Consider the following 23,788-nt stretch of genomic DNA (forward strand, 5'->3'; position numbering starts at 1 on the left):
AGATTGACACTCCCTTGAAGAGGAGGCTAGGGTTTTGATAGTAGATGGAAATTGGGGAGACGAAATGGGGTGAGAGATTGAGGGAGAGTTGTTTGGAGTGAGAAATTGGTAGAATAGATGGAAGGTCGTGGCTATATGGCGCTTAAATTTCGCACCTGCAGTTTTTGGGCGTTTTTTGGTACTGTACATTTACTAATTTGCCCTTATAATGCACAAAAGGGCCCTAATAATGCACAGACGGGATCATTAGTAAGCTTCTCATCCGGATCGTCCATCCCTCAAATCTAACGGTTCCAATTAAGAAGAAACTTAAATCTAAGGGAAGAAAAGGAGATTAACACTACCCTATATATATATACGTGATTTGTAAAAATAGTCCAAATTAAAATGGATTATGGAATATGTGCGTGCATATATGTTTTTAATAAGGATTTCTAAACTGCCACCACCATTTAATAGTAGTAAGTTATAGTTTAAATTATGTATTTTTTATTGTTTAATGTTATTAAGTAAGTTTTCAATTTTGATTTATTTCCTTTTATTTTGTAGTAATACAATTAAATATATAAAATTTCTATATAATAACGGGATTATCCACAAAGTAATCATCCATTAGACGCCGGTGCGCACCGACTTGGTCTCGTGGGATTGTCCACCGATGAGTAATGGCACGAGGGATCGCATCCTCCGCCTCCTCTGCCAAACGGGCCGCCGCTTCCTCCTGGGCGGCCTGGTGTTGCACCTGTTGAATCAGAGCATTCCAGATGCCTCTCCACAAATTGTTCATTTCCGACCCCAAATTGTAGTGAGAGAAATTTTTATAGATGTAGAGTTGGAATGGTGAGAAAATAATGAATGGAGTGGGGTGTATTTATAGGTGAATTAAAATGTAAAAAAAAAAATTTAAAATCGGCTATAGCCGCGGCGGTCGGTGCCGCCACTATAGGCGCCGCGCCTATAGCCGCGTCCGCCCCCATTTCGCCGCGTCCTCGCCCCGGAGTCGCTGAAGCCCGTCCGCCCCCTACCGCCCACATTTCGGTGTTCGCCCCGCGGGCGGACAACTTCTCCACTACAGCCCGCCCGCCCTCCGCCCCAACCCGCAGCTATAGCCGCGGGCTCCCCATAGTGGATACCCTAAATAACCATAGGTTAATATACGTGTTTGTTCGTGATCTGAAATTGCCTACTAAAAAGAATAAAAACATACTATCAATATTATATAGAGTATGAGTCAAAGAATTATAAAATATGATAAGCCAAAAAATCATTAAACTGGGCGCCTAATCTGATCTTCCCAAACTGTGACTCTATATATGTATAGATATACAAGTGAGTTTTTACAAAGTGTGGAACTCTGGGACCAATTTAAGCATATGAAGTGGCGCTTCATTTAGTTGAGCATCCGCACTTTCAAACAAGCCTATGCTATTTATGGTTAATTGGTTGATTTGAAAAGGGCGTTTGAAGCCCACTTCTTTTTTTATTTTTATGGGAACAACGATGGATTAATTAAAGTATTCAACGATACAATCCGAAATAAAAGACCAAAACATACAAGAAGGATACATAAAAGAGTTACGAGCTATAATATGTGCTAATATGCTGTTTGAATGACGAACTCAAGCATTTATCACATCAAGTCTTCTTGTTTGGTTACATTTTAGAGCTTTCCACTAGACCTGATAAATAACACTCACCTAGTGGAAAAGTAAGAAAACCTAACACACAATCTACCATAACTCTAAGATTATCCTTATCGGTAACCCTTACCCAACCCAACCCCAATCAACTTTTTAATAAAATACTCATTCTCTTTCATACACATATACAACCTCCAACTTATTAAAACTTTTACTTCCATCAATGACCCCAACTCAACCGCAATACATATTTTCTTTTTCATATACTTTTAATCAATATAAATTTGATAATTTTATTCAAATAAATTTAAAAACTCATATAAAAATTATATAAATTATTTTATAATTCAAATTTATAATAAAACTTATTACACATTCGCATATAATTGGAGTACACTATAATAAAAATACACAAATAAAAGAAATACAATATAATAATAGAAAATAAATAAACCAAACTACAAACTAAAGTGAAAAATAAAAATAAATAACTAAATGAAGTAGTTCACATCATTGTTTGGAAGAGTGGTTCACATGATTTTTTGGAAGAATAATAATCTTTGAATAAACCAAATTAATAAATAAAAGTAAATAAAACATTTTAATATTCAACCAATAAAAGGGAGACATTTGGACTTGACCCCCACTTTTTCTATGGGTCGACAGAGTGACACCAAACAATGAGGTAGGGTTGGAATAATTTATTTTAGAATTATTTTTATTTTTGCTATTTTGTCTTTTTAAATTTGCTTTCTTGTAGAAAAGGAAATATTTTCTTTTTATTATAATCAAAAGAGATCTGGGTAAATGTTATTTTGATCCTAAGAGTGCGCATTAAATCATGAAATATATTTTGCAACGTTTAAAATGCCCACTTTAATTTGACAAAATAAATCATTTGAAACAAAATAATGAATTACAAAGATCCCTAAAAATCACCACAACCTCTCTTGAATGATAAACAATAAGATTGGAGATTATAATAAAATTTGGATTTTGAACAAATATATTTCATTTATTCGATGATAAATTTTTATAATTATGGATATTATTCGAGTATTATATCATTTAAATATGAATGGCTCTTTCAAATTAAATCTAAGTAAATTTTAATGATATTCTTTTGAATTTTTTATATGTATAAAATTTTATTGAAATATAAACCATGTTTGTTAATTAATTATAAAAATATTTCAAAAATAAAATATCATTCGAATTCGTGTGATATAATATTTAATAATCCATGATTCTAAATAATTAATTATACAATAATAAATTTATTTCTTGATAATTGAAGACCACATCTTATTATAATCTCAGTTTCAAATAATTTAGAACTAAAAAAATACATCATTGCCGTGTTCAGGGACCAAATCAATAAGAATGTGACATTTTTCATTTTTCAGATACATATGATGATATTTTTCGTTTTTCAAGATCTAAAAGATATACTTCTCATTTTCTATAGAATAAATTTGAAGCTCACGCTATACAAAAACTATGTGTGTAAATCTAGTGAAAATCAATTTTTTAATATTGTAGTTCTAAATGTTTGTTTAATGTTTTATACTTTTATGGTCTTAGTCTCTTATATGTCTAAGTTCATCTGATTTTCAACTACTCCACCTCACCAAATCTTCTTTCAAATTATTTCCAAATAAATGAATGCTGCTAAATAATTTTTTCAATTTGAATTTTGAATTACAAATGCACATTTAATATGGAAATGAGTAGGCGTCTAGTTGTAATTTGGAAAAAATCCATAAACACTTAAATCTCGTTTGTTTCTTTTTTATTATTAGGAATTTGAATTGAATGTAGATAATTTTATTTTGTGAATTGGTAAAAGCTCTATCTTATCTATATTCCTTTCATTATCTGCTATGATATAATTTTAACCTTTTATTCAGGAAAAACGTAAAGTTTGGAAATTGAGTAAACCAAACTTCTAAACAAGGATGATTATAGTCAACATAATTTATCAAACTTTCAAACTAGTTTACAGGCAAAATATATGCTACATATTTTTAGCATTTGATTTCAGGCTCATTTAGCGTTGTTTATTGTTTGATTTTTTTGTTAATTTTTTTCGTTTTATCTGTAACTACAAATAAATAAATGAAATAAAAAATTGGATTTGATTTTATAAATTATGTAAAACTAAAAATGTTAATAACATGTTTAAATGTATTAGAATCAAACTAAATATATAAAATAAAACAAGTAGGAGTAACATTAAACTATCATGAAACGAGAGTGATGCTCGTATAAGGCATTAACATATAATTTCCCTTAGTTTATGATATAAATCAGTGCAATTTTCTTTATTCTTTTAAGTCTTTCATACGTTATATATCAATTCACAAGTCCACGATTTGTGCTCTATACCCTTCACATATGATGTTTGATATATATTTGAAAAAGGAGCTATAATTTCAACTGTGTTGCATTCCATTGTTTCATAGGGAGTACTATTAATCTATCACAATATAACATTTATATGTAGCTAGTATGATAATGCACCACCATTTATTATTTTTCTTCGATATTTTTATTTGGTTTGGCTTCAATCACTAAAGTGTGTATCATAACAATATTAGTAATTATAACATAAACAAAAAATAAAAGGGCAAAGTATATCCGAAAAAATAATATGCATGCTATATCAGTATAATCCCAAAGTTGCTTTATCGAATGAGGGATTCAATTTTCAGCAAAAAGGAAATTTCGTAATTAGTTGAAATTCTTGCTTTTATGTTTGAGTTGGAAATTTCATAATTTAATATGCTTTGAAGGAAGAAAAAAAATGAGTATCAAGTAACAAGCATACTACTTACTAAATAATGAATATTATTAACATTAATGATGGATTTTTTGAGATGCCATCGAACCCACCGGTGCGTTAGCACGACCGATTACCTTTCTGGCAGCCAGTGGGTTAAGGCCTCCCCTTAACGGGATTGAACCCCCTCACATGATGTCGGGCCGGAGTATGTGAGCCGCCAAGGCGACGGAATCGCCTTTTGCTGCAACGACCGATTACCTTAGCTGTCGGCAAATGACTTTCCTGCCACGTGGCATTACATAGATTTTGTCTCATCAAAATGCAAAACGGTCAAGATATTCTACAAAGCTACCGTTTGAAAAGTATTTATTGGTCAATGGATTTTACCTTTTTTCTTTTTGCTTTTTTCACATTTTCTCCATTTTGTCAAATGTTTGTTTTACAAGTAAGGAACAAAGCAGCGAGGCGACAGGTCAGAGATTCTATAAATTACTTATCTTCACTAATATTATTTACTTTGATAAGAATAAGCAAAGTTCCGATAACATTATTCCAAACAAGTCATATCACCTTTATTTGACCAATAAAAATAAGTGACTATTGGTAATAAATTTTTTATTTGTACGAATACACTGATTTTTTATTGCTGTATATTGAACTAATTTTATATAATTAATACTATATTCTTGTTCGTCAAATTTTTGCTTGAAAAAGACCTACTATTATGACTTGCATATAAAGTCTTGAAAAAGACCTAATATTAGAGGCCAAACAAAAAGTGAAACTTCCTGCTACCTTCCTCCTTCATGTTTCACGTTTAGGGTTTGTTCGGTTACACACAATCGGTGTGGCCGATTTCACCAGAAATGGCTTTATTTCTGCGCATTTATGTTGTTCGGTGTGTCTTAATTATCAGAACAAATGGCAAAGCCCGCACTGTTGCAATCATAAATGCCAATTTTTAATTACTTGGGAACCACATATTTTTTAAGTCGGCATCCGGGACGTCATCAACAGATGAGGTGTGTCTTTCCCAAATTATCCTTCTCGTTTTTTAATATGCCCCCCTTCATTCAGCAATCATTTTCCCACACAACAATTGAAGCTCCAGAAACCCTAGACAGCGAGGAAGATGGCACACACATAGCTCTCAGTTCGCATCATCCAAAATCCAGACTTTGCCGGCGGATTGGCGTCTTCTACTCCAAACTCTCGAAGCTTGCTCCAAGCCGGAGCTCCACTTGGCCATGAGCTCTTCCCGCGCCCTTCCCTCCCCCGCCCGCTGCAGATGCCCATTTCAATGATCCCCTTTATGGAACCAGCAACGGCCATAACCACACAATCTTCAAATGCATTCCTCACTAATTTCATCCCCAAATCCAACTCCAATCGGTGGAGAAATTCACATAAATTTCAACAAAAGCATACACACTTTTGCTAGAGCTGAATTCCTACCTTCAATCCTCGTCAAATTCAAGGTTCGCAGAAATTGTCACAAAAATGTTGTTTCTTGTAAAAGAAACAGATTTTGTGTAAGAAATTCCTCCAATCAAGATGCAGAAGCCCAAATTTCTCAAAGGAGCTCGCGATAATGACGGCGGTGGCCCCTCAACTAGCTTCTTGTCTTTTCTTTGTCCCTTGCTTAAGCTCTTCTCTGTAAGTAACTATGATTCAATTGATCAATTCACGGAAAAAGGGGAAAAGGGAGAAGAAGATGAAATTGTATATGTTCAGAGAATTTGGCTGAATTGATCAATTCATGAAAAAAGGGAGAAGAAGATGAAATTGTATTTGGATTTTGCTAAATCATGGGGGTAGCGGGTGGAATTTTGAAAATAAAGTGAGGGCAATTTTGTCACCTGCACGGATTTCTCGTGTCAAGGGAAACCCATTTCGGTATCACCAAACATCAGCATTTGTATATGGCTAGGTGGGACCACCCACATTTATTTCTATCCGGTTTCATTTCACACAAAACCAATTGTGTGTAACCGAACAAACCCTAAATGTGAAACATGAAGGAGGAAGGTAGCAGGAAGTTTCACTTTTTGTTTGGCCTCTAATATTTCTCTAAAGCAAAATATATACCAGCACATAATTAATAATTCAGTATTATTGGTTGAAAATTAGTACTATTTCAGTAGGCTCACTGGCTACTTTGCACAATATTAATTATGAAACGATAAAAAATTATATAGTTAAACCAAAGAAGTGAGTTAATCTGATATGCATGTGTCGATTTTAGTGATAAATTATAAAACGAAAAAAATACTCAAGGCATTCGAGAAGGTGAACAATAGATCATGTACAATACTCAAATAATAGGAACAAGTCCAATCTAAACTAACAAAAAGAACAATGTAAGACCATAAACAACGACGCCAGAGTTCTAAGTATCCAAAACAAACACCGGTCTAGAGCTAAGGTCTATCTGCAACCGCAATCACACGATTATCACGATATATCTTTATCACGTGTTTCATTTCTTCAAAGTTATCCATCAAAAGACCTGATTTGTAAGGGAAATCTGGACACCATCTTTTAATCTATATTTCCAGTAGTATAGTATTTCGGATTTAAATTACTATGACGCAACCTTTAATTTCATGGAATATTTATCCATCCATAAAAAACATATGGGTTAATCCATTGATGACAACGAAAAGAAGGATTTGTTATTTGAATTCAACATTGACAAATTATCTTTATAGGTGAAACATATATAAATATCTTTCTTGATACACTTTACATAAAATAAATGAGTTTGGCCTGCAAAGTAAATCGTAGTGAGTTAGCGACTAGTAAAATAAAAGCATCATAAATTAAGAAAACTTAAATTGCAGGCCAATATACGGCGTATAAACTGTCGCCGAATCAGATAATACTATTTAAATAAATTAGAAATTAATAGTATCGTTATTAATATTAAAACTGCATAGTGGTTTGCATGAACATTAATTGATGGACACCCAACTACATGTTTCACTCAATTTTCTTTCTCTATGCCCTTTTTCCTAATTATGTCGGTATGTTAATATCATAATTTTTAATTATATTTTTGTAGAGGAAATTTAATTTTTCGCATGTGTAATGTGTTTAAACCTAACTAATGAATAATGAATTTGATATGACGTGGAGAAAGAAAATAAAATGGAAGACATCATGTGAAAGGGATAACTAAACATATGGGGCATTTCATGATTTGGGGAAAATGTGATTACTCCTATTGATTTGAGGAAAATAATGATAGGAATGCTTACATATTAATCAAACTAAAACAAGATTAGTGAAAAACTAAAAACTTTAGTACTTATTTTCATTTGATAATTGTAGACACTTCACCAATTAGAGCACTTCACAAATTTTTGTTTTCTATTGTGACATGTGTCATTCTGAAAATGGTTGCGACTTGCGACCTTCTCATGTGGCCAACTCTTCATAATCCTTTATTTTATATCCTCATGCTTTAACATTTCATCTTTCTTTCTAATTTCGCCTATGTTACTTAAGTTTGTTATCATTTATATTTTGCTACCACAAGTTATTTTTCTAGTACACAAGTCACATGTACCTACTTATCTACATGATAAAATGCACAATTCAATTAGTAACACGCTTCTCTTTCAATTAATATGTCAAGGGTTCAAGTTATCATATGAGTAGACGAGAAACCATTTGTTATCATTTTTCAAAAAATGTATTGACGTTTAATATCTCAAAACTTTCCAAAATTTGTTTATTCACACGAACTTTAAACTTGACATATAATATCACGAACTTATATATTTGTTAAATTTTTATCACCAGCAGCAAAAAAACAAATTTTTGAAAAGTTTCGTGATATTAGGCATCAATACCCCCCAAAAAATACGTGCAGACTTAGGGACGGATCAGGCTGCCTCGGACCCAACCCGGGGCTGGACAGTCGCTAGTCCAAACTCGGTTCAAATATACCCAAACTCATTACATGACCAAAATCATGAGCTATATATAAAAACATTATTACGAATAAAAATATTATTTGTAATAAATACAAGAAAGTGTTTATATGTGACTATTGTTATTAATAATCACAATGAAAATATTGTTATTATAAGTAAAAAGTTATTATTACTAATAAAAGTAAATGGTTGTTATTTTGGTAAAACAATTCGCCTGCTTTAGTTTAAAAAATACTAATAAAGTCAATAAGTATTGGTTTGAGTATTTGGAAATATGAAACCAGTGATATGTTATTTTTAGCTTTCAAATTCGAAAATTGTGATAAACAAATATCCGAATTATCTGATCTACTGACTTTTCAACAGAATATCCATGATATTGTCATAACAATTCAAAACTTGAACTTAAACAAAACTAACAAAATATCCACACTTTCAAAATTAAGCTTTTAGTCAAAGAAAGATTAAGGTTTAAGTAATCCATTACAATATATAAATTGAAACATTTTTTAAAGAAGTCTAATATATATCTTGGCTATCAAACAAAATTTTCCAGATTGACAGGAGTAATATATACTGAACTCATTCCACATAGCTTATCTCTTGGCACATGTTTGGTCCATATTAGCATTATTATTATTTTCAATAAAAAATTATAGTAGTACAATTTTATAAGTTTAATACTTTAGAAATTGTTTCGTGCATTGTTAATTTTACAAATTACACAAAGGCCAAATAGTTCATTTCTCCTTAATATAAATGAATAAAAGGAACTAATCAAGCTTTGCAAACTACTCTCCCTTAATTGCCAGAGTTTTTTGGCCAAAAAAAGATGTGGTTGGTGAAAATCAACATCATTTTTGTGTCCTTGAACACCCAAAAATACCCATATTTTTTTTGGCTGGAAAAAACAGAGAAAAAAATGAATTGAAAAACAGTACTAATGACCTACTTAGATTTGGCCAGATTCCATAATCTCTAAAGGAACCAACTTTAAACACTAGTAATAGTCTACCAGAATTTATAACTTGAGTAATCTGTGTTGACCATAGAAGATTAAAAAACATGAAGAGAGCAAGTGGAGAATAAAATCATAACAAAATATCAGTGTCATTATACATTGATAATATAGGACACCACCAAAACTGACTTCCCAATTGTGGGATAAAAAATGGACTACTGAGTTCATAACCTCACATGCAGGTTTCATTCTTCATCAGAATAATTGAACTTCACCGAGTGCGACTGCAGGTCGATTTGTCCTCCCCTGTAGCTACCACGCTTCTTCTTGGTTTTCTCGTGACGGAAGCCCCTACATACGACAGAGCAAGAGGGCCAGGATAAAGTACACAATACATGAACCTTGTGCATATTACAGTGTACCAGAAACAAATCAAAAACAAGATTTTCAGAGCTCAACAAAAGCAAAGAAAAGTGTACTGACAAGGAGAATGATATAGCAATACCACGGTGTCGTAAGGATAATTTCAGATAACCAAACAAATGGAAATTGATGGGTGAGCATCACGGTTTAAAAAAATACTTGTACTAAATTAGATTTAGAGAACTCATATGGAATTCATTCACAGAATGTTTTTAGGTTTGCTTTGAAATGTAGTTATTTTTCTTAAATTCAATAAATGCTCCATTATTACTCTACCCAGCAACCCGCCCCCATAAAAAAAGAAGGAAAGGAAAAATAAAATCCAAAGATACAAGCATAATTTATTTTTTTAATTGGGGGAAACTCTAGGTGGTAAATGTTAAATAGAAACACACCTTCCTTTGACTTGTCCCAAGACTTCTTGTGCTTTAGCACCATAACCAGTTTCGGCACCATCCTGCAATGAATTACATAAGAAATTAATACCACAAGACAAAAGATATCACATTCTTTCCACAAGAGTCAACAAAAGGCAATTTTATGCCACTTTCTTCCACAATCACCCAACCTATTTGAACTTTAAAACCAATAGGTGAGTGAACCTAGAGCGTCAACTCAAGGCTTGTGCGTATTGAAAAAGGCAACAGAAGTCAATAAGTGCGCCATTAACTCCATAGACAAATGGATCGAGCAAGAAAATTACTATCCGGACAAACCATGTGATTTTAATAAGTGCGCAATTAACTCCATAGACAAATGTATTTTGTTGATATCCATCCATATATAAATTTTTTCTGCCCATAAGGTAGCTATTAGTGTAATATCAGCTGGAATGATTCCACATTCAATATTTCACTTGCATAATACTATAGGCCTAATTGTTAAGTCTAAAGAACTAATTAATGGAGAATTGAAGAAGGTGCTCGGTTCAAATTCCTCAATGGTAATGATGTGCTGTTATTGAGGACAACAGAAAATGAGTGTCAATCTGATTAACGGAGGTGATAGTTATTGGAAATGGGGCAGTCACTGAGGATACCTTAACACAACATCATAAGTAGTAACAAATCCCTTCTGATGCTATTCAGCAATCCTATAAGTTCAATCAATTACACCTTTTAAGAGATTTCTTATTGGATAACATGAGAATTAAGTTAATCGGGTTGCAAGATATTACACAAGAAGATTTTAATCACTTTAGCAGATACAAACACAAATAGACATGCACATTCACTGACAAATATACTCCATATAATCAGCCAACAAGACAAGGAACCACAAACCTTTGCCCAATAAGAATTATCTTGAAGTCTGTCATCAACAAATTCCACCTCATCAATCTTCACTCTTTGGAATGCTTTCACTGATGTTGGCTGCACAAAAATCAAACTTATTTCCAACATGGACAAAAAGGCAAAACATGAAATATGTAAGAATAAACATATTTTGAGATGCTCAATACACTACAAGATTCCAAGAACATACAAATGAGAGCAAAAAGATAGTTTCTTACTCACATTCCGAATATGCACAAGCCACCAAACTTTACATGCATGAAATGGACATATATACTACCTTGCATGCATGGAATTCTAGAACAAGTAACAGCCCCATCCGCTTAATTACTTTCATTTGAATTGTGATTATGAAATGGTATTAAAGTGTGCATCTATAACATTATAGAGGAGATACCAGATCTTTATAGTGATACTACTCTCAGTACAAGAGATGCACCTTCAGGATTCAAAATATAATCTTTGCTTACATACATACTAGCTAATATGAGGCATCCATATTAACAATTTACAACACAATGTATCTCCTTAAAATTATTTATTATATTACTTTTAAAACAGAGCCATGCACATACCTCAGAACTTTTGGGTTGTTTGCTTGCAGATATTTTCTGACTTGATTTGCCCATTTCATTGTTGTTAGCAGAGAATTTGCGCAAATCCTCTTCAGTAGCTTCACTTTTTGCTTGATCATCTTTGCCTTCTTCAAGACCTTTGGATTTTTTAGACTTTGACTCTTCAATTGCTACTTCCTCATCATATTTATTTTCAGTTTCGCCCAGACCCATTCTTTTTCTTTTCTTGGATGCCTTCTTAGATTCATCAATCACATCTTCTGCAGCCTCAGCCTTTTCAGATGATAAAACTTCTTGCTTCTGTTCTGGTACATCAGCATTCGGCGTTGATGCCAACTTGCTTTTCTTCTTCTTCTTTTCTTTCGGTTTCTTAGTCAACTGGTCCTCCTCTAATTCGGGCACTTTGTCACCATTTGATGCATTTGATGTCTTGCCACTTTCTTCCTCACTGCCATTCTCATGTGATTCATTTATCTTTTCTGTCATGACTGTATCTTCAAGTGTTTTTTCACCTCCATTGACTGAAGTGCCATCCTTGCTCTTTTTCTTCTTCTTCTTGCGTTTAACTTCCTCAGCAGCTGTACCATTTGCAGTCTTTTCTTCGGCATCAACTACCTGCTCTTCTGGACAGAAGGATAGAACAGCTTTTATTATCCATGTCATTCAAAATCCAATCATCCAATAATCAGGATGAAAATAAGTGGAACTCGAACATGAAGTCATCCAATAAACAATACCTTGCTTTGCCTCAAACTTAAAGACTTTGCAGGCATTATTGCTGCAGAGAAAGACAATGATAGCAGCATGAATACAAAGGAATAAACATAACAAGCATAGGAGAGCTGAAAATAACCATTCGACCCTGAATGTAAAGACTATTGAATTTGCCTACCTAATCTCCAGATATTTGGAGAAAACATCATTCAAATTAAGCGCCTTCCCCTTCCAATCTTCGCCCTTCCCCAAAATATGACAATGTCAGCAACAGAGTTATATGCAGAAACAAATTTGTAGAGCAAACATTCGATTCCAAGCAAATGAATCTATCTATCATTAATCGAAAACACAACACACGCAATACCTCAATCTCAGCTTCGGCGCAGAATCGTTTGAAGACTTTGGAAAATCCCTTGTTCTGGAGCCAGAGCGCGACGGAGAAGATCAAAACAGACTCGTCTTCTGGCTTCAACTGGGCCATTGGTGTCGAAGCCGAACGGTTCAGCTGCTGGAGAAGAATTTGGCGCGGCTTGAATGCAATGAGGGAAGACCCGGCGTCAGAGCTTCCAAGCATACGATTCGCGTGTGTGTAGAAGCTTCTTAGCGACGCGGCAGTGCTCTTCCCAGTCGATGGAGAAGGGTTTTTCTTTTAGGGTTTGGCGCGGTACATAATATCTTAAAAAATAAAGAAAATTAAGATACCAAATTCAATGTCCCACCTATTTTATAAACAATAATAAATTAACTGGCCGAGCTAACTTATCCCGAACCAGGCCCAGTTTCTCAGTGGAATGAAATGGTACATGGGCTTGAGCTGGGCTCATTTGATGATGTTCACTTTATTTTGCTAGCTCATGGAGACCTATTTTATTTTTAGTATAAATGATAAATAAATTTCACCATTTACTAACGCATTCCATTTATATTTAATTATAACATATTCCATCCAATCCGGCTAACATGACAGAATTGTTAGTCTCACACAAAATTTTAGGGTTTTTACTTTTTAGTGAATGTGTTTAATCGTAGGGTGAGAAAATGACTATAGCTATTAAATGGAGAAAGAAAAATAGTTAAATATTTTAATTAGAGAGAAAAAAGTGGGTGGATGTATTAGTTGGAGAGAAAGTTATTTTGTTGTTACCAAAAATAGAAATGTGTCGTCTATTTAACACAAATTAAAAAAAATGTCATCTTAGCCGAGACATGGGGAATAATATACTCATATAATAAAGTGCGATACACATTTTATTACTTTTTCAACTCATATTTTTTTAACATTTCTTTAAACTCGTGGCGAAAAAATAGACTTCTAACCGATTATAGATTAAGAGTTCCAAGTAATATTTTTCTATTACAACTCACACAAACTTTGATGCATATGTCTTGAACTTTCCAATAAGTCTTCACCTTTCAACCTATTGAAAATGTTGCACTTGATTGTGGATTTGAGTAATCTTTGTGTGTGAATATTTTAACTAATTTGTGTAAATATGAAGTTTTTGTGTATTTTACTTCCTAACATGTGACATGAATCTTTAGTTATGCGATAAAGCACATTCTTTTCCCAATTTACCACTTCACTAATGGCCGTAGAGTTTATCTATCTAAAATTTTGTACACAACATTATTTTGAATTTTGATCAACCATACTGCACACTAATTTAACTACAGGTCCGAGAGAGAGATATCTTTTTTTGCAGGATTCCCCATTAAAATAAAAAAAATACTTATCAAAATCTAGAAAGAAATATATAATCAGTTGATTATATAATCTAGTTAGTTTTTGGTTCAAACAGAACAAGTAAATTATTAAAAAATATTATACTCTATAAAAAAAGATAGAGAAGTATCGGCCTCCGATCGCAAGAAAATTTTAATTAAAATTAACATTTTAAAAATTAAGATGAAACATTTACTTTTATGAATAGAAGCCACTGATGAGTCCGCAATTGATGTAAAAGGTAGAGAATGAGATTATGACACGTGAATTTACGTGCGAAGAGGTAAATCTACGTCCACGAGAAGGAGGCAAGGATTGTATTGCTTGATCTGGTTACAGCTTACAACACAGACTTGCTATATGATTTTATTCTCTAGAGAGCTTAACCCTTTTCTATCAGATCTAAGTTCTATTTATACATTGAACTAGGATCGTGGTTTGCAGCCCACTAACAAGATCGTGGGTGAGCAATAACTGCTCAATAACTGCTTCATACCACTAAATAGATCGTGGGTATAGTGGAGGTCGTGGAGGCCTTTCGTGAGTCCACCAACTCCTAGTTCGGTCGAATGCTGAGACCGAACTGCTGGACTTTACCGATCAGCTCTTGCCGATCTGAGAGGAGAGCTTGACTGGTCGGCTTTTACCGAGCTGTAGGCTGAGTCCGAACTCTTGGTCGTGCCGAACTCTTTGGTCGTGCCGAACTCTTTGGTGCCGAACAGATACTCTTTCTTGGGCTCTGGGCTGATGGGCCGTCACTGTTATTGGGCTTGCCATTAGGGTTTAGTTCGTACCCCATCACTACCCCCCCGAAAAGCGAAGTGGATCACTTCGGCGAGGTGAGTCACTTCGGCATTCTGGATAAAGGTACGGGGGAGGCTGACGTCAGGGGACGTGCCTAGCGCATGCCTGCATTAAATGCGACAGTAAAAATCCGTTGATTCCTGAAAAGGTGGGATTCGAAACGGCGCAACGATTTCGAAATCTTTCCCGTATCTGATAAATACGCTCTTTCTTCATCATTGAAGCACTTTTGCTGTTGCGTCTTCTATACTCTCTTTCTTGCGAAAATTCTCTCTCCGCTTTCAAGAATTTTTTCAGACTATCTTCACCTTCAAAAAGTAAGAAAAATGTCTTCTTCTTCTTCTTCGGAGTCGGGTAGCGTTAGGAAAGGGGGTAAGGGGTCTTCTAGCCGGAAAGAATCCGGGGAGAAGACCGTAGAGTATTTTCACAGTATCTTGAGTAAGGATACTGTGATATCCCTTTACGAAAAATACTCTTTTCCTGGGGGGAAGGCGGTGGTACCTGACGGTGATCACAGGGCTGACTCCCCGCCGGAGGGTTACGTCACCGTGTACGAGGCCTGCTTAGAATGCGGGCTTCGTTTCCCCCTCCCTTCTGCCTTTATAGATTTACTAGATTTTTTTCAGCTTCCTTTAGGCCAGGTGACTCCGAACTCTTGGAGGCACTTGTCGGCCTTCGCTGCCGAACTCCGTAGGTTAGGAAGGGATTTGTCTTTGAAGGCGATCCTTAAATTCTTTCAATTTAAGAGGAAGGGGTCTTGGTTTTACTTGATCCCTTTACAGCCTTTTAGGGCCTTTTGTAAAACGAAGTGGCCGAAGTGGCAAAATCGCTTCTTCTACTATGATAGGACCGCGGCTCCTAGTTTTCCCTGGAGAGGGCCGGAGTCCGTTATCCGTCACCCTCGGCCTGAACCGTTGGACGAGCTCGACGGCGAGCTCAACAAGATTCCCCTAGTTAGGAAACAATACACGGAGTCTGAGCTCGTCAAGGGCGACGTCGTGTTCGACATCTCGTCTTCGGACGAAGAGGCCGAGGGTGAGGATTTCTCTTTATCTTTATGCTCTACTGCTTTAACGAAGAAAATCTGACTTTGCTTTCTTGCTTTTGGCAGTGTTCATGTTGAATAAGGCTATCAGAAAGTCCTCCGAGCTTGTGGAGCCGGAGAGAGAGAAGGCTACCAGCTCGGCGCCTGATGCCGAGAAGAATCCGAAGAGGCAAAAGACCTCTTCGGGTCCAAAGAAGCCGGAGTCGACTTCGGCAAATAGGAAGGGGAAGACCCAGAAGCCCCCGAGAGCGCCAGAGAAAGACATGGTCTTGGCGCCTCCTTCGGAGCATATCTGTGAGCCATTTCTATGGCCCACGGACTTCGCCGAGGTGAATTGTCTTCTTGATTCCTTGGCTTGGCTTCTGTCCTGTATTTTTGGTGCCCTCTGTTAACTTTTTTCCTTATCCATTTTCAGAGGAATGATATGCTCTCCAAGCTCGTCGCCGTCGAACTCTCCAAAGCGTCCAACGACTATGCCGAGATGCAGAGGAAATTGGCGGCTGCTTGTCACCCGGTGCCGAGCAGGCTGAAGGCCAAACTTTGAGAAAGCCAGGGCCTGCTAGGATTTCGGCCCAGGATGAAGCTCAGTTTGCCAAAAACCAGCTCGTCATCCAGCGAGAAGCAGACGAAACGGAGGGATGCTGCGCCGTGGTTGGCCCAAGGAGAGGGTCTCCGTGCCTACACGGAGAGACTCTTTTTGAGCAGCCAGTTCTCGGCCTTTGTCGGTAGTCTGGTATAGACTAATTGCCGATAAGGCGAGCAGGGGCCCGACGTCGTGCTGCCTCCTGTACAGCCGAGAGATAGCTTGCTCGGCTTCAGAATCTGCCGCTCCTTGAGGAGCTCGCTTCATATCCTCGGTCCTGCCTTTCTGCAGAACCGAGTCCGGAGTTGTCGAGCTGATCGGGACGAGAACCTGGAGGCTATCTTTGCCTCCGTGGGACCCGTTTCACCCGCTTTCGACTTACACGGAGGAGGGTGAGGGCCGAGCCGCGTGGAGCCGCATAGGAGGGAGGCCGAAGTCGAGCGGGCACGGGCATCCGGAGGAGGAAGCCGATCAGGAGGCGGTAGGCGATGGCCGGCAGGAAGCGAGGCCGAGGCTGAGGTAGCCCAAGAGAAAGAAGCTCTATTAACCAGACCGAGGAGCGGAGACGAAGCTGGCGAGGTATGATTTCGTCTCCCTTCTCTAGTCTAGTTTCTTCCTTGTAAAATGGCCTTGAAGCCCTAGTGTAAAAAATTTTCCTTGTGAATGAAAAATTCTCTACACTTGTCTTCGTTATAGCTTTGCGTACTCGCCTTTACTCCTGTTGTATTTTACTATCTGCTCGGTACAGCTGCCGAACTAATATAGCTGCTTTGTACTCAAGGAGATGGAGATACTTCACTGGAAACGGCTGTACTCTTCGCTTAGACGAAGCTGAGAGAAGAGCTATAAGCCGATCAGACGAAGAATGACGAGCTCTGGCTCGTTAGTGAAGCTTGAGGCCGTAATAAGGACTTAGAGTCCGATAAGAAGGATCTGGAGGCCGAGCTGAATACGACCATTGCTGAGAGGACTGCGTCGAGGATTACATCCGTGTGCGCGGTGGATTGACCATCTCAGATGTTCAGAGTCGAGTTGACGAACTGTGGGAGGAATATCTTGTACTCCGGAGGAAACAATGCGCTGGAGAGCTCGGCTTGCCACAAGTTGTGAAATCATTACGGCGCTGGCTTCTCGGTACGACATTCGTTCTTTCTCGGCGCCCCCTCCATAGAAAGATTCCTTCGGCATATCGTTGCCACAGATGCTCGCACTCCAGATCAAACCTCTGGTTCCCTGTTTCAAAATCCTAATCCCAGCCAACAACGAACTCCGGAACAGCCGGAAACGTTCAAGACGAGAACGGGCTCAGGAGCAACCGGAATCGTCAAGACGGGGACGGACTGAAATTCGCCGATGAGTTGTGACTATGAGCGAGCAAGATCAGCAGATGCTCATTGCAGAGACTCTTCATCGCCGAGGTGTTAGGACTTCTCGGGCTCGGGAAAGAGGCGTTGGGTCGAGGGATAGCATCTCCGTCGACCTGCTTATTCTTCATCTGCTCGGAACAACCGAACTCGGCTTTCCAGAGGGATTTGCAGATAGGTGGCTTAACTTCAGCAAACCCTGGACGGTTAGAATAGTCCTTTGTAATAGCGTAACGCCATTTTGTAGGGTAGCGGAGTTGTATGCCGAACAAGATTTGATAAATGAAATTTTGTTTTCGCTTCTAACACTGTATTTACAGCTTAGCGAAAAAAATTTCATCGTTACTTGTCCTCGGTCTTATGAAGTAAACTTCTTTGACCGGACTTGGTCCTTGGTCTGATGAAATAAACATCTTTGACCGGACTCGGTCTTTGGTCTGATGAAATAAACACCTTTGACCGAACTCGTCTTTGGTCTGATGAAATAAACATCTTCGACCGGGACTCGTCTTTGGTTCTGATGAAATAAACATCTTTGACCGGACTTGGTTTGTGTTCTAATTTTGCGATTTTTGTCGCCGGGATCGAACTTTCCCTTGTCCTAATTCGGCGAGTTTTATCGCGTGGATCGGACTTTCCCAGTTAACCGAAGTGGTCTTATGCAGGTAAAACCTCTTTGACTAGACATGGTCATCCCCGGTCTTATGAGGTAAACTTCTTTGACCGAACTTGGTCGTCCTAATTCGGCGAGGTTTATCGCGTGGATCGGACTTTCCCTTATTGCAGTTCGTATCAGACGAAGTGCTTGTTAAGCTGAATTGCGGTCTTGTATCCTCCTTGGAAGCTTGGACTCACAATCGTTGGCTTATTGCAGTTCGTTTCAGACGGACTGCTTGTTAAGCTGAATTGTGGTCTTATACTCCTCCTTAGAAGCTTGGACTCACAATAGTCTTTAATAATCGATCTAAAAAGGGGATCAGTCTTTAAGAACGATATACCTTGGTACCATTTGTAAGAGACGACAAGCACATAGGGACAAAACACATAGAGAAAAAATGAAAAGACGAAAGAAAAAACTCTAAACTTTTTATAAAACGACAAGTAAAAGGTGCAAGTAAAAAACAAACAAATAAAAACACATACCCCTATGACCGAACTAGACACGAGACGGACTGACCGGACTTGTCTCTTACAAGTGGAACTTCTTTGAGGTTGGAGACGTGCCATGTTCGGGGTACTTGTTCTCCTGACATGTGAGTCAATTTATAAGACCCTTTGCCGAGGACTTCTGACAACCCGATATGGACCCTCCCATGTGGGTTCGAGTTTGCCCAGCTTTTCTGCTCGGCTTACTTCGTTGTTTCTCAAGACGAGATCTCCCACTTGAAATTGAAGCTTTTTCACCCTTTGGTTATAATACCGGGCTACTTGCTCCTTATACTTGGCTGCTTTTATGCACGCCAATTCTCTTCTTTCTTCGGCGAGATCTAGTTCTGCTCTCAGTCCGTCGTCATTCATTTCTGAGGAGAAATTTAGAGTTCGGGGACTGGGTACGCCGATCTCCACCGGAATTACGGCTTCAGTGCCGTACACCAGACTATACGGAGTTTCACCGTTGGAGGTTTTGGGTGTAGTTCGGTAGGACCATAGGACTTGAGGGAGATTTTCTACCCATTGTCCTTTGGCTTGTTCTAACCGAGCTTTCAACCCTTTCACCAGAATCCGGTTCGTTACTTCCGTTTGTCCGTTTGCTTGGGGATGGGAGACCGAAGTGAACCGCTGTTGTATGTTCAGCTCTTGGCACCAATTCTTGAACGTCTTGTCGGTGAACTGAGTCCCATTATCCGAGATGAGGATGTGGGGTATGCCAAATCGGCACACTATGTTCTTCCAGACGAAGTCCAATGCCTTTTGAGCTCGTTATCGTAGCTAATGGTTCAGCCTCCACCCACTTCGTGAAGTAGTCCACGGCAACGATAAGGAATTTCATTTGCCGAGGAGCTTGAGGAAGTGGTCCCACTATGTCTATGCCCCATTGCATGAAAGGCCAAGGGCTTTTGCATAGTGTATAGATCGGTCTGCGGCATCCTTGGGACATTTGCATGAATTTGGCACTTCGTACACTTCTTGACGAGCTGCACTGCCTCTTGTACCATGGTTGGCCAATAATATCCCCATCTCAGAACTTTTTTAGCTAAAGCTCTGGCTCCGATGTGGCTACCGCACGATCCTTCATGAACTTCTCTGAGGATGTAGTCCGTCTCTTCTGGTCCTACGCACCGCAATAACGGCTGGAGGTAAGACTTTCTAAAGAGGACTCCTTCATGAAGTTCGTACCGAAGAGCTCGGCACGTGATCTTCCGAGCTTCTCTCTTATCCTCGGGCAATTGTCCTTGATCCAGATACTGCAAGATCGGCGTCATCCAGTTCGGCGAGCTGGATACAGAATGTACCTCGGCTTCATCAATGCTTCGATGCATTAATTCTTCCGCCTTTGAGCTCGGATCTGAGGCCAACTTACTTAAGGTATCTGCTCGGCTATTTTCCGCTCTGGGAATGCGGATTATCCGAAAATAGGAGAAACTTCGGCTGATGCTTTGCGCTTTGTCCAAATACTTCTTCATTCTCTCGTCACGGGCTTCACTTGTACCCAACATGTGATTTACTATGACTTGTGAATCACAATGGACTTTGAGAGATTTGACGAGTAGACTTTGCGCTAACTGGAGTCCGGCCAGGAGGGCTTCGTACTCGGCTTCATTATTAGTAGTGGGGAATAGGAAACGAAGTGAGTAGGTTACCTCGTGTCCGTCGGGAGCGACAAGTAAAATACCAGCTCCACTTCCCATCTTGTTTGAAGCTCCATCTACGAATCCGCTCCAGCAGTCCGGCGGCTCTACTTCGGATTCCAAGGGTTGTGCTAGTTCGGCATTGGCAGAATTCTTCTGTTCGGCAATAATAGGAATTGCTTGATCGAACTTCGCTTCTGCAAGAAAATCTGCCAAGGCTTGTCCCTTGATGGCTTTCCGAGGTAGATATTCAATTGTGTGCTCTCCCAACTCTATAGCCCACTTGGCGATTCTGCCCGATGCTTCTGGCTTGGTCAAAACTTGCCGAAGAGGTAGATCGGTTAAGACGCATACCTTGTGAGCATAGAAGTATGGCCGCAGTCTCCTTGCTGCATTTACTAACGCCAGAGCAATTTTTTCCAGAGGTTGATACCTTGTTTCTGGACCTCTTAATGCTCGGCTTGTAAAGTAGATGGGAAACTGCTTTAGGCCTTCTTCTCGTACAAGCACCGCGCTGATGGTTTGATCCGATGCCGCTAAGTATAAGAATAGTACTTCGGCTTCGGCTGGAGCAGAGAGAATAGGAAGCTCGGCTAGATAACTTTTGAGCTCGTCAAAGGCATTTTTCTGCTCGGCTCCCCACTCGAACTTTGGTGCCTTTTTCAACACCTGAAGAACGGCAGTTGCTTTTCGGCTGCTTGGGAAAGGAATCGACTCAGTGCGGCTAGACATCCGGTTAGCCTTTGCACGTCATGTATGGACTTCGGCATTGCCATGTTCTGAACGACTTGAACTTTTGAGGGGTTTGCCTTGAGTCCGTCTTTTGAAACCCAACAACCCAGAAACTTTCCCGAATCTACCAAAAGGTACACTTTTGGGGATTAAGTTTGAGGTTAGCTTTCTTGAGCACGTTGAGAGTGGACTTGAGGTTGTGCTCGTACTCCGAGGTGCTTTTGCTCTTGACGACTATATCGTCAACATATACTTCGACTTCCTTTCCAATCAGGTGCCGAAAAAGCTTGTCTACCATCCTTTGATAAGTGGCTCCGGCATTCTTTAAACCGAATGGCATCTTTTTATAAGCGAAAATGCCGAAATCAGTAATGAAGGCCGTTTTTGAAGCGTCAATCTCATCCATTAAAACCTGATGGTATCCTTTGTATAGATCAAGAAAACAAAAAATTTCAAAGCCTATCAGAGCTTCTACTTTTTTATCTATGTTCGGAAGGGGATAGCAATCTTTGGGACAGTGCTTATTTAGATCGGTGAAATCTATGCACATCCGCCATCCTCCTTCCTTTTTCTTGATCATGACAGGATTGGCCACCCACGAAGGATACTTCACTTCGAATAACACATCCGCCTTCAATAATTGACGGACTTCGTCATGGATGACTTGACTTCGTTCTGCCGCAAAGAGTCTTTGCTTCTGTTTTATCGGCCGGACCGAAGGATCAATATTTAAACGATGAGTGATTACCTCGGGGGGCACTCCGGTCATGTCCAACGGAGACCATGCAAAGACGTCTTTGTACTCCTTGAGGAGCTGGATGGTTTTTTCCCGAAGTAGAGGCGTTCCCGCGAAGCCGATCTTAACCGTTCTGGATGGATCGTCTTCGTACAGCTGAACTGTCATCGAGTTCGGCTCCGGTATGACTTCGGTCATCGCCTCTGACTCCGGCTGCTGTGATTGCTATGCTTGGTGGTGCCGATCTGACTGCTCGGCACTTCTAAGCGCAATTTGCAGGCATTCCTTTGCTCTTTTTTGGTCCCCTCGGATGACCGCTATCCCTCCTTTAGTAGGGATCTTGATGGTGAGGTGATAGGTGGAGCAAACGGCCCGAACTGTGTTGAGCCAGTCTCTTCCCAGGATGACGTTGTACGGGGACCGAGCTTTTACCACGAAAAACTCAATCATCGTACTGGAGCTAGTAGGCGCTTTCCCCACCGTGATCGGAAGGCTGATAATACCTTCAGGGCGGGTGTCCTCCTGGGCGAAGCTCTTCAGGGGAAGCGGAGCCGGGCTGAGCCGAGCTGGGTCCACTTCTAGTTTGTCGAAGCACTCTTTAAAAAGAATGCTGACTGACGCTCCTGTATCCACAAACACCCTGTGGATCAGTTTGTTTGCCACTCCGGCTTGGATGACAATGGCGTCTTGGTGAGGAGAGATGGCCGGGACGGGATCAGCATCCGAGAACGTAATCACTTCGTCCTGCTTCAGCCTTTTATGCGTTGGCTCCTCTCGATTGGAGCCCCTGCGCTCTGACTTCAGGGACGACTTGGTCTTCCCGGCAGGGAGAGCGTCAATAGTCAGGATTACTCCATCATATTGCGGCTCGTCATCGTCTTCGGGATCCGGCTGCCTTTTCGGATCCTGAGGAGCGCAGTTCGCACCTCTCTGCTTCTTATTCTTCTTTGACTGCTTGCTTTGGTATTTTTTCAATGTCCCTGCCCTCACAAGAACATCGATACCTGCAGCCAAGTTTCTGCACTCCTCGGTATCGTGACCGTGGTCTTGATGGTAGGAGCAGTAGTTATCCTGGGGTCGGCGCGCGGCAGATTTCGTCATCCGCTTTGGCTTTTCGAACAGGTCGGAGTGTAGTTCGAAAATTTCCGCTCTCGGCTTGTTCAGCGGTACGAACTGAGCGGGCGGCTTCTCGGGATTGAGACGGGGTCCCAATCTGTCTTGCACCGGAGTCCTTTGAATCCTTTCAAAAGGAGTTCGGCGAGGATGTCCCTGATCGCCAAAAGGAGTTCGGCGAGGATGTCCCTGATCGCTATGATCGGGCTTCCTCCTGTCTCCTCGGGACGATGAGCTGTCTAACGACCGTTTGCGACGGTCTGCCTCATCGGCTCGGGAGTACTGGTCCGCAATGTCCCACATTTCCTGAGCTGTCTGCGGACCGCACTCAACGAGCTTCCTGTAGAGAGCTCCGGGCAGGATTCCATTTTGGAATGCCGAGATGACAAGCAGATCGTTGAGATCGTCCACTTGCAGGCATTCCTTGTGGAATCTTGTCATAAAGTCGCTGATTTTTTCGTCGCGACCTTGACGAATGGAAAGCAGCTGAGCCGAAGTGATTCGGGCTTCCGCTTTCTGAAAGAACCTCCTGTGGAAGGCATCCATTAGATCTCGGTAAGAT

General features: G+C 39.5%; 1 protein-coding gene across 2 annotated transcripts; it reads right to left on the reverse strand.

Moving 5' to 3' along the window:
• Nucleotides 1-9,445: 9,445 nt before the first annotated feature.
• On the reverse strand, nucleotides 9,446-12,981 carry LOC121806518 (nucleolar and coiled-body phosphoprotein 1-like). Of its 2 annotated transcripts, none has more exons than XM_042206584.1 (7): nucleotides 12,702-12,981; nucleotides 12,513-12,577; nucleotides 12,358-12,398; nucleotides 11,621-12,240; nucleotides 11,034-11,123; nucleotides 10,146-10,207; nucleotides 9,446-9,678 (listed from the first exon to the last, which is right to left on the reverse strand). In XM_042206584.1, the coding sequence occupies exons 1-7, from the start codon at nucleotides 12,909-12,911 to the stop codon at nucleotides 9,573-9,575; spliced, it is 1,194 nt and encodes a 397-aa protein (XP_042062518.1). In that variant the 5' UTR covers nucleotides 12,912-12,981; the 3' UTR covers nucleotides 9,446-9,572. The 2 variants fall into 2 exon arrangements, with proteins under 2 accessions (XP_042062518.1, XP_042062517.1); XM_042206583.1 differs by having other exon boundaries at nucleotides 11,621-12,243.
• Nucleotides 12,982-23,788: the final 10,807 nt, after the last annotated feature.

Source organism: Salvia splendens, chromosome 6, assembly GCF_004379255.2.
Source record: "Salvia splendens isolate huo1 chromosome 6, SspV2, whole genome shotgun sequence".
Classification (NCBI taxonomy): domain Eukaryota; kingdom Viridiplantae; phylum Streptophyta; class Magnoliopsida; order Lamiales; family Lamiaceae; genus Salvia; species Salvia splendens.

What these genes read in the sequence shown, in the direction of transcription:
- LOC121806518 (XM_042206583.1), bottom strand. Translation starts at nt 12,911, where the DNA reads ATGCTTGGAAGCTCTGACGCCGGGTCTTCCCTCATTGCATTCAAGCCG. An exon ending in TCCAAATATCTGGAGATTAG is followed by an intron (nt 12,399 to 12,512) that starts GTAGGCAAATTC and finishes CTTTCTCTGCAG; the next exon opens with CAATAATGCCTGCAAAGTCT. An exon ending in AACAACCCAAAAGTTCTGAG is followed by an intron (nt 11,124 to 11,620) that starts GTATGTGCATGG and finishes ATTTTTGTGCAG; the next exon opens with CCAACATCAGTGAAAGCATT.